Source organism: Amblyomma mixtum, chromosome 5, assembly GCF_055824585.1.
Source record: "Amblyomma mixtum isolate Tamu chromosome 5, ASM5582458v1, whole genome shotgun sequence".
Lineage (NCBI taxonomy): Eukaryota > Metazoa > Arthropoda > Arachnida > Ixodida > Ixodidae > Amblyomma > Amblyomma mixtum.
The window spans coordinates 49,472,424-49,484,086 of NC_143016.1; the positions used below are offsets into that span (position 1 = coordinate 49,472,424).

Genomic DNA, 11,663 nt, shown 5'->3' on the forward strand with positions numbered 1-11,663 from the left:
TGCTGTGCCAATAAGCAACTGATCAAAAGTAACCTAATTGTAAAAGAATATATTTTTTTAATCGTTTAGTTACTTCTGATGGGCTGTACTTGGCCGATGAAATGAGTTACATTTGTGATCAAGGAATTATAGTTTTAATAAAGAACAAAATTGGTGTTCGCAAAGCGTTTCTGTTGAGAAAACGATTTTCTCCAAAGAAGAAATTTCCATGTACCACAGAATGGCGGGAACAGATTTATTGCTTTTCTAACAGGTTTTAAGACTGATGCTTCATCTCCTCTCTGGTGGGAGTGCCTCCGTTGTGGTACGGCACTTACTGGACCATCTGCCCACAGGTGTCCTTGTCGTAGGCCTGAACTCCGTCCTTGCAGTTGTCTTGAAACTTTTCCAGACAGATTTGTGGGACATCGTCTTTTACGGCGCTTTTGACCCACAATATGCATTCTGCGAATGCAGAAGGAATTCAGATGAGATTAGCATAGAATACAAATGGACTTTATTGCAGAAAACCGTTTGATGTAATAAATGAAACAGACTGGTTTTTAGAGCATGTAGTCAATAAGTACTTCTGAGAAGAGACATGTGACTACTCGAAGATGGAGTTCTGCTTCGCGCGTGCAATATTTGTTAGCTTTATGTATACTGATAGTAATTAGGCGTGAAAATACCAGCCATCTCTCCAATAAGAGATACTTATGCGATATAGTTTATAGAGGGCATAGTGCGCTTATACAGAAGCCTAGCAGCGAAAGAATCTATTTTAAGGAACATGTTCCTGAGAGGGTTTCTGAAAGACTTCTGACTTCATTGTGTGTTTTTCTGATACAGCAACTTCGCTGCAAAGACATGGAAAGCTCGCTCACCTTGACGGTCGGCGAAAGGAAACTCCCCAAGAGCGCAATTTAAGTAGTCCGTGTATATGAAACGGGAAAGTTGCTCATGGCCATAATCTGCACAGATTTCAAGGAGTAGAGAACATAATTTTTCATCTTAACGTGTAAAACAGGCTCTGTGAGCTCTGAGGGACGCCATATGGAAGGCAACGGATTTATACAGGTCATGTCGAATTGCTGCTCTAAGCGGCATTGAGTAATAATCTAAATGGGGATCTTGCTAGTAATACCTAAAAATTAGAAGGTTCTTTGACAGGCGCGCTGCATTAATCACAAAAAGTATATTTGATTTTTTCATGGTGTATTTTAAATGCGCATTTACGTAAGATATTGCCCGAAAGTCGCTGCTCGTAAATGATCAAAACACCAAGGGTTCCTAGATTACTTTGACCAATGTAATCCACACGAGCTCCCTATTTGGGACATGGACTCGCTGTATCTAGCATTATCAGGGCGGCATCGTATGGCAGTCCGATAATTTGGCGCGGAATTAGCAACACAGTAGAGCAGAATGTTGGGCCAGTTGGTGCAGCGACATATTCAAGAAAACTTTGCGCAGAATAACACAAGACGAAAGGGAGAAACACGTACACACACACGAGCGCAAACTTGCAACTGTATTTTTTGGAAACGATACATTGCCTTAAAAAGCAGAAAGGGCGCCAGCGTACGATAGCCACTGCAGGGAGCACAATGGTACAGCAAAAATAACATCTGTGATAGGCACAAGACAATTCAAACTCCGCGGAAATGCCCAGAACGTAGCAACATGAAAGCCGGTTATCGGTCACGTATAATATCAAGTTCTTTTTTGAGAAGGGCTATCGATGCTTTACTCACGCAGCCTGCCGTACTAGATATCTCTCGAGCCTCTACAATTTCCCGGGCCACCCTATCGGGAGCTCTCCCGATAACAACCGTAGAACGGAGGAGAGGGCGGCACTGCTGTTTCTTCTTCTTATTCCTGTCTACATAGTGTTTGCATTTAAGGCAATGCAATGACAGGTTCGAGCCTCCATTTGAGCCCAATGAATTGGCATGCTCTCTGAGCCTGTCATTGAGACAGCGCCCTGTCCGGCCTATGCACACAGACCCACAGCTGAGTGGAACCTTATACACCACACCAACAGTGCAGGGCACAAACTGTGTTTGGTGTTTCGTGACACATTTGTTCTTCAGTGCTCTCTTACCCTGGCACCTGCTGGTCATGGCGCACAGGCGGGCGCCCTTTCTGCTTTTTAAGGCGATGTATCGTTTCCGAAAAATACAGTTGCAAGTTTGCGCTCGTGTGTGTGTACGTGTTTCTCCCTTTCGTCTTGTGTTATTCTGCGCAAAGTTTTCTTGAATATGTAGTAACACAGGTTCTTGCTTTACGGTTCATTGACACGATATTTATGAAAGCGCTGACCACGTCGACGACATTCCTTTTGCACAGTTTTGTGGGTTTCATATGCTCTAAGCGACTTTTAAAGCACTTTTTTGTAGTGCAGTGTTCTTAAAAGCGGTTGGTCTTAGAGCTTATTAATAAATGCTGTAGTTGGAATTGTTACTGCACAAGTTTCAAGAAACTCCATAATTAGCAAGAAAAGATGTTTTATTGTACAGTATGTTTTCTGGCAGCCTTTCGTCTGCATTTTCTGAAATCAACAAAGATAGGTGTTTTATGTATCCTGCAGAAAACCTGAACAAAACAGATAATTCATTCAACAGGCAATGATAGCGCGAAAAACCAGGGCATCTGTTGAAGGAGCCGCGGTTGTCGCTTCGGCGGACGTGGTTGCTGTGGCGCCGTTCTCTTTTTTTTCCCCTCAGATTTTTTTAACGCGATAGCTTTAACGGTTTCGTTAAGCGGAAAACCCGGCGTCGTTATCGTCGTCATTGGTGTGAGCAAAAACCCAAAGCGAAACAACCTTGACCGGCCAGCTAGGCCGTCGGACCTTGCGACGTCATCACAGCCTGTCCACCATGTTGTCAGCAAACTGTCCACCGCTGTAGGCGCGATTCAGTTAATGATTGATCGCAAGGGGTTGCCAACCTGGGTCTCACAAGTACCACCGTTGGCTGTATTTCGATCAGCTGTGACAGTGGCGCATCGCTGCACCGCGTGTGTAATCAAAGGGCTTGGAAGCTGTATGTGGACTGAGGGGTTTGAACGTCCCGCGTGCGACTTGGGCTATGGGGACGCAACAGCGGAGGACTTGGGAATAATTTATGCTACAGGGGTTCTTTTAACGAGGGCTGACATTGTACAGTCTACGGGCGTTTTAGCACGTCGTCTTAATGAAATTAAGGCCGCCGTGGCCAGGATCAAACCCGCCACCTTGGGATCAGAAGCCGACCGCCAATGCCGTTAAGTGACCGCGATGGGCGGAGCCAGTTTTGAGTAATTCATGTGATCATATATATCCAGTCATATTAGGCCTCTGAGTGCGTGAGAACATTACATTCATTCTAACTAAAGTACTTTGAGGTTCTGTTGGACAAATATTCTCCCCTTTCCTGATTGGCACATTTCTCACCAATGACCGCATTTCCTTATGAACTTCTTGAAGCTGCTAAAGCTCTGCTTAGAATGCAAGCATTAGCCTCGGGGAATGGTGCACATGCGTGGCTGCATTGTTGTATAGTGTTGAGGCAAATGTGCAGTACGGTCTGAACAAGCCATCCCAAAGATCTGTACAACCGAAAGGTCTATGCAAGGTGGCCTTCATGCCGGAAACCGCTTTTCTCTGGCCTATGGCAGCTTAATCGATTACCATAGCCGAATGCAATTCGTTTCCTCCGGTTTGCTTTTTGAGTGCTGTAACCATCGCTGTTATAATGCTCGAAACGGTCATGCATGTTCTAGCGCATTATTTTTTACGGTTCTTGTTTTTTTACAAACAGCGAGCATGATGATGTCACTGGCATTTTGCCCCCTCTGCAGGAAAGCTGATTCACTTAGCTTTTGTTCCTTTCTTCTGCTGATTTGCACAACACTGGTCAAGACCTTACTGCCACAAAGAAGGGCACACTTAGTGACCAGCTCCAACTCATTCGAGAAATGGTTGGCAAGAATGAATTTACGACGATTGCATTTGTATTATGGGAGGCTTACAATGAGTGCCTTATATTATTAGAAGTGAGTGTGTGCAGTCTTGAAGTCTTAAGAACCGTGTCTAGCAGCGCACTTAGGGGCGGCGTCCCGAGAGTCTGCCCTACCGGACGCATGTTTTGACTCTAGGATCCCGCTTACGTGCAGCGTTCCGCGGGCGACGCTAAACTTCGGCTTCGCTTGTGGTTAGCGTGAATAAATTGCCGCCAAGCGTGCTCGCTCCCCTGTGTTTTTACCTTCTTTTCTGCTCCGTCTTTGCCCTTCTTTTTCATTCGTCCTGTGGTCCCACACTCTTCCTTTGTTCTCCCCAGAGGGGAGCGGCAAGGGAGAGACGAGAGGGTGCGAAGGGGAAGAGATCGATGACAGCTACGCGAAATGAGCGGAACCACGCTAAGACAGCCACTGCTACAAAACATATTCATATTTACCTTCATCAACTGTGAAGATATTGGTGTCCAGTGTTGGTCCAGGTTTCATGTGGTAAGTGATGTTTCTCCTGCAATGAGAGCTAAAAGCTGTAGATAAATGCTGCTTCGTGAGTCGAGGTTTATTGTGAAGCATATCAACTGCATTCAGAAGCAGCAATTTTTCAAAAACAGACAGCCTCAGGTAGCAGGGAGTGGCAAAAAACCGCCGGAGGTTTTAAGCCGGTTCGGCACACACCGCGGTGGCTCAATGGTTATGGCACTCGGCTGCTGACCCGAAAAATGCGGGTTGGATCCCGGCCGCGGTGATCGAATTTCGATGGAGGCGAAATTCTAGAGGTCCGTGTATTGTGCGATGTCAGTGCACGTTAAGGAACCTCAGGTGGTCGAAATTTTCGGAACCCTTCCCTACGGCGGCGTCCCTCATAGCCTGAGACGCTTCGGGAGGTTAAACCCCCATAAATCAAATAAAAACACACGTCTCAACTATAGTAAAAGAAATACAAATTCAGCGATATCACAAACGACGGTATGCACCCACTTTTGAAAGAAATGTTGACAGTTTGCTTCAGCATACTATGCTTTTCACGCATGGTAGAAATTGCAGATTACAGGGGTGCGATGAGTAAATGTTTAATTAGGATTAGTTTTCCACAGAATGTACATATACAACGCAAATTGAATGCGTGGAAAGTCGTGAAGTTTGCAGGAAATGAAAATTAAAACTGGTTTTGAAGAGCGACGCATTTACTGTCTCTCACATCTCGACTGACGGCCGAACCGCGCCGTAAGGGAAGGGATAAAAAAGGGAGTGAAAGGAGAAATTACTATTAAGGAAATCCGGCAACCAAATTTTTTATTTGCATTCTGACCATTAATCTGAAATATATTCTAATATGAATGTATTTACGTCCAAAAATTGTATATTGTGATATTGCCACGTATCATCGTAGTGTCCGCGCTCAAGGCCGCAGGAAAGGGTGTTATCATTTTGGTTTGTGACGCGAGAAGCTACCAGCCTAATCTCGATTGATCACAGCCATGAAAAGCTGCATCTACATTTTTTTAGATTACTGTTGATGATCTTGACCTGTTATCTCGAAGTTTTCTTGCTGGCTTTAAATTGATCGATGCCGCGAGCAGCGGGCATTCGTAGTTCGACGACTGACGAGCACGTTTGTTGCTTACGCCGCCGCCGAGTGATTCAGTTCTTTTGCGGGCGCAAGTCAGCCCAAATAAAGAGCTTCGTTTCCAAGTCTTCTTGGTGTTTTCCTGACCGCTGGACTGCCGTCACTACGACGTGACAATATTTAATGTCCCGATGGAACGTAGACATTGAGTGACGCAGTAGAGGTGAACTCCTGGTTAATTTAAGCCTTGCTTCATTGCTTAATTCGTTCATTATCTTTTAAATAATTGTGCTCTTAATAGACGAGGGCAGAAAAAGGACAGTAACGAAGGAACAAGGACAGAGTTTTTAACTTTATTCACTTTCAATTTATGAGTTGCGCCAATGTCAAAGTGTGTCAGTGCTTTGTGTGTCTTCTTCTATTAAGCGCACATTTCATATATTTCAATGATAATTTGGGCCACCTGGGATTAATTACCGGGTGGTGAAATCGCACAGCACACGGGAGTTTTTGCATTTCGCCTACATTGTATTACGGCTGCCACCACCAGGATCAAACACGTGCCCTCGGGAGAAGCAGTGGAACGCCAAAGCCACTGCGCCACCGCGGCAGGTGCCCTTATTACTATTTATTTAAAAAAAAAACGATACCAGTATATGGCTGTCATGGCGCTCATACTCAGTTAAACGTGCCAGCTGAATGCGACTGCGCAGTGGATGCGAAGTGTGTATTTGAACGCGCATGCTTCCTTTGTACATATAAGCCTACGAAATCGAGCTTTGTTCCTTCACAAGATCTAAACGTTTAAATTATTGCGCTTTGCAAGAACCATACAAGAAATAATTTTAACCATGACCTGTATGCCCTTTGAGGACCTTCAGAAAAATAATAGTAAGGAAAATCTTTGCATAGTCTGTTATAAAAAATAATTGACGATAGGAAACTAATCCCTCCGATTCCCTGAAAAATCCTAAACAGAATCCGGAAGAGCGGGAACAAAAGTTCTAAAAAATGAAAACCCATTGTTCTTAGAAATGACTTTTTTTTATGGTAGTCTGCTCCAAAGAATGTGTGCGATATTATGGATGCAGGAAATGTATTTCGCAAAGCACCGAGCATGATAACAGGTTGGCTGCCATTTTTTGTGACAATCTTGGGCACTAATAGCATAAGAAATTTTCTGAATTTCTGCTTTCCTGTGGACATTCCAAACCGGTTGTGATCCAAAACTGCCTTTAATGGAGGATCCGAAGTATCAAGTCATTAGAAAACTCATAGGACGTTGACATTATAATTTTCAAATGTTTTTGGTACATGTAGAGTTGTGTACACACACCAAAAAATAACCGCTGGCGTTCAGCATTGGAAAACTTACGAACTATAGCATTGATGAGGCCTAAGCATACTACTGAGGGAGAAAAGTTATTGCTTTGAAATCAAAATAGCAGTCGCCGCTCCAAAGAGTTAAACACACAATAATAATGAAATAACGCTAAGCTAACTCACACGCATAAAAACAAATTACTTTGCATCACAAAAAAAATAACTCTTTACGGTTCAATCAAACCTACGCTGGATGCCCTTTCAGGCCCTTGAGGAGAAGAACGTAAGTTGCATGCGGGGGATTTTTTTTCAGTTCCGTCCTTTCCGCAGTCAGGCAGTCGAGGTCACCATCATGATCGATGTCGTACATAGCGACACCATATGGAAAACTTTCGAAGATCTGCAATAATAATGAGCGTGAGAGATATCCTCCAGGCTAAGACGGCTTCTTTTATCTATGTTCTCTTCTGAACGCATTTTCAGGGTGTTAATTTATATCGCATATATTCCAAACATATCAAAGACTAGATTTCCAGAGTGTTCGCGCCTTTTTTAACGTTCCTTAGACTTTAAAGGGAGGGCACCATTTTTGAGAAAAAAGAGAAACTTCTTAAGCAGAGCGGAAGGCATATATTTAAGCAAATAGACAAGTGCTCTACGTCAGTTCCTGGTCGCGGACAGAAGCTTTACTTTTCATTCACTCTCAATGTGTCTGGTGGTTGGTTAGACGAAATTTCTCAGGAAAAGAATAAAAACCGAGTTTCACCGGGGTTCAATTATTGAGCCCACTGCCGAAAGAAACAAGAATTCATATGACCAGTAATCAAAAGCGCAAAAACAGATAGGGGTGACCGACTCACCAGAATCAGCACAAGTTCAGCGAATACGTTACAAAGGAATTTTATGCAGAAAAAATTTATGCCAATTCGACACTTTAAAAGCAATTCCTGATTGTCAGGGCACCCTGCTACAGCATCGTGGCTAACCAACACGCCTAGCGGACGGTAGGGTGACTGAATAGCAAAAAAAAAAAAATTGAAACTTGAACGGTACTAATTAAAGGTGTTTATCGGCATCCTCAAAGCAGGACTAAATTGGCTATGAACTTTTATTTGTAGCTATATTGTTGCGCTTGGGTGGACTAATGACTCAATAACACGTGAAAAAAAAAAACTTGAAGGACGCTTCACCTACTATTAAAAGTACAATGAAACAGAATAAGAGAGCCCTTCCTCGCAAGCACTCTTTTTCTTGCATATATTCATAGCTTGCGGTCTGTCTTCATAACATTCCTGGCTCAGGTGTGCCGCGGTTAAGCGATGCGCCACTATGACGGCCGATGGCCGTTTGAAAAACACCCGCTGCTAATGCTTGTGAGATACGCGTTGCTCCTCCGAGCTCCATTAGGGCTAATTTTTTGCAGATAATTCTTTGGGAGGCTGTCTGTCGGTCGAACAACAACTTGATTCGCAGTACCATGGTTAGCATGTGGCAATAGGACTGAAAATATTTTAAATAACTTCATTTCCACCAGCTCACGTTGGCAGATGTCAACATTAATTAAGCTGGAGAGGACAAACTTTCCTGCATCAATTACTAGTGGCTAAACGTAATTTCAGTGATATTGAGCGATATTTTATTTTTTTATAACACGTATTTTTTGTTTCCTTGTTCTCGCATGATAGAATCAAACCGTTTTCCTCAATCATTAGCCTTTATCTGCTTTTTATTCTTAACGCGTGCCCTCTTTACTTCAACCGTGGCTCCTTTTTTGGCTGCCTCCTGTTTATGTAACTATTGCGGGCGGTGACTCAGTGTTTGAGGCATTCAGCGGGTGTGCCAGAGGAAAAGTTACCGAAGGGTGACACCGGCGGCGACGGCCGCATTTCGATGAAGCCGAAGCTCAAAAATTGCCCATTTGCTGTGCATGGTCTGTGCACATGAAAAAACCTTCATGGTAACAGTGATTTTTGAGTAAAGAAAATGGCGCATGACTGTCTCACTTGGCGGAATCCTCAAACGCGCCATGAGAGAAGGGAGGAAGGAGGGATTAAAAGAAGGAAGAGAGAAAGAGGTGTCGTAGTGTAGGTCCCGGGATAATTTTGTCGAACATTATACGGTGCCCTGCGCCATGGCCATTCATTCACTCCTCCGTCTTTAACTCCCTGATTCATCTCTCTTCTTAGCAGCGCAGATGAGGTACCCTCGGTGGTCGGTCAGGGATTACAGCGCTTGCCAAATGAATCAGAGTACCCGGGTTCGAACCCAAGCACGGCGGTCGCATACCGATGGAGGCTAAAAGCCAAAGGCGCCCGTGTGCAGCGCGATGTTAGTGCACGTTAAAGATCCCCAGGTAGTATAAATTATTCCGGAGCTCTCCACGAAGGCACCTCTATCGCTTTCATCTCTCACTCCCACCTTCCCCCACTTCTCACACGGCGCGGTTCAGGTGTCCAACGGTAAGTAAGACAGTAACCGCGACTTTCATTTTCTGGTCACCAATCACCATGATCATCAGCTGAGGTTCAACCGAGAGAGAGGCAATTACCACGTTTTTCCTTGCGCTAAGAACAGTTGTCCATTAAACCCGGAGAACAAAGCTAAAGCAGCAAGCGCATTATAAGAGTCAAGGTCATCTAGGCCCGCAAAATAGAGCAATAACAAGCTTGGCAACTACTTCATTAGTGGTTCAATATATTTTCTAAGCATATTCACCCATACAGTCTACTTGTAACTACTAACTTGAAGTCGATTTTTTACAAGCAGAATTATAGTGCATAACGCTAGCGCATTCGAGTCTAAAACGAGATAACAATCGTAGCTGCAGATAATGGGCTCTCTACATATCTGTCTGCATCCACCTGTCTACATACAACTGTCTTTCTATAACCTGACACGTGGCTCAGACACCTACTGCTTTTTATCCATAAATTGGAAATCGGCCAAAACGGGTAGGCAACGTAGCAGGTTGAACTAACTTTACCTCGAAAGTATCCGGCAGATCTTGCATCTGCTGATCCTTCGATTCACAAGAGGCAAGGTCAGGAGATAGCAGCACGATGCAAACAGTAGCTACGATCGCTGCATGAAACAGTGCCATCCTACTGCGCAGCAAGTAGCGCATTGAAAACTCTTGTCCGCTGCGTTTGTTTAATATGGCATGCTGCGATCTGCTTAATTTTACACAGCATGCAAGGTAATAGAATTCTGGGCTGCGTCATGGATTCCATCTTTACTTTTTCTATTTTTTTTGCCATCTACGCTTAATGAGACCTGCTGTGAAATTATTGCCCCAACGGTTAAACGTAACCAACAGTATGCTGTATTCCATATCTCTCTTTTGTTTCGTCAAACTTGATTCGTAAAGCAGAAGACAGTATAATTGAGGTGGTCCTTTCGCAACCTAAATGCCAGACACATCAAGTGGCTCCATCAAATTAAATAAAACGTTTTGACACGTGTTTTTGATCCCCCTGTCTGGTGCGTTCGTCAAAGCTCTGCGTGCGTAACAACACGGAGAACTCCGAACATATATTCATCGTTATCTGTAGAACTATGTCAAATGCGGGACAAAGTCCTCTCCTAGAGATTTCAATTAACCCTTTCCTACAGCAGCTGCGTCAAAGTTACATTCATAAACTTAATTTTATCCGCGCACCTGTCGGTCTGGCGTCCCCAGCGGCATTGCTTTAGAATGCTCCTGTGTTGCTTTAAGCGACCTTGGGTCACCAGCTGAACGGTCTACATGCCCTCCACTGGCCGTTTCTTCTTGATCTCAGCTAACTCGGGTCCGTTACCTTGTCCAATTTCTCTACATTACTGCAGCTCTCAGTACCGTCCTGATCACTTTGGTCGGGCTATAAATCTGTGTTGAACTCTTATGCTGCATTATCAATCTTGTCCACACTGGTAATGACATTGCCTGCTTGCCACTTTGCGCATACATCGATTTTTGTCTACGTCTAATTTCGTCTTTAGCGCTGTCAAGCTACCTCCATTCTTTCCAGAATGATCGTTCTCTCCATAATATCTTCCTTAAGTCGCTTATTATACGCTCATTGATCAACTTGGATAACTTGGATACGTATTGCTAGTATGTACAATAAGCGGATAATTAAGTTTTAAATAAAATTTTCACATGGGGAAAATTTTTGCTCAAGCAGGACTATTCTCGAGCTTTATCCGAAATTTATTACCATGCAACAAATACGTTAAGTTATTAATAACGGCTGTGCGATGCTAAATTTACAGAATCTGTGTATTCTGGTGTACCACAGGGTTCTGTGCTGGGGCCATTGCTATTTCTAGTTTATATCAATGACGTAGTATGTGCTGTTGGAAATTCTGTTAAACTGAAACTATTTGCGGATGATTGCCTCATTTATGCACCTGTCACATGTGATGGAGATCAGATTAACATTAACCAAAACCTGCAGGCTTTTGCTTTTTGGTGTGAGAAATGGGAAATGAAAATCAACTTCAATAAGACCACATTTACCCATATAACTAACAAACGAAATATAATTTCTTTTCAGTACAGTATTGCAATTCACGATTTGGTTAATGTTAGTACATTCAAGTATCTGGGGGTGTCAATTTCTCACAACCTAAGTTGGCACAATCATGTCGAAAATGTTTGTGCGGTGGCACATAGGAAACTGTGTTCTCTAAGAGGAAAGTTGGGGAGAGCAACGAAAGATGTCAAACTTTTAGCATACAAATCTCTCATCCGGCCTTCCCTAGAATATGCATCTGTAGTATGGTCTCCTCGGCAGAAGATTCTTTCAACAGAAATAGA

General features: G+C 43.6%; 1 protein-coding gene across 1 annotated transcript; it reads right to left on the minus strand.

Annotated features, from left to right (window-relative positions):
* Positions 1-239: 239 nt before the first annotated feature.
* On the minus strand, positions 240-10,033 carry LOC149342078 (uncharacterized). Its single transcript, XM_089542085.1, has 5 exons — positions 9,849-10,033; positions 7,114-7,265; positions 4,416-4,483; positions 864-950; positions 240-444 (listed from the first exon to the last, which is right to left on the minus strand). Exons 1-5 carry the CDS (start codon positions 9,987-9,989, stop codon positions 314-316), a joined length of 579 nt encoding a protein of 192 aa, XP_089398211.1. The 5' UTR covers positions 9,990-10,033; the 3' UTR covers positions 240-313.
* Between the last annotated feature and the right edge of the window lie 1,630 nt (positions 10,034-11,663).

Excerpts from the sequence above, each read along its gene's own strand:
- LOC149342078 (XM_089542085.1), bottom strand. The coding sequence starts at position 9,989 with ATGCGCTACTTGCTGCGCAGTAGGATGGCACTGTTTCATGCAGCGATC. Across the intron at positions 4,484-7,113 it reads GGCCTGAAAGGGCATCCAGC|GAGAAACATCACTTACCACA; the intron begins GTAGGTTTGATT and ends CTCTCATTGCAG. Across the intron at positions 951-4,415 it reads TATCTTCACAGTTGATGAAG|ATTATGGCCATGAGCAACTT; the intron begins GTAAATATGAAT and ends AAATCTGTGCAG.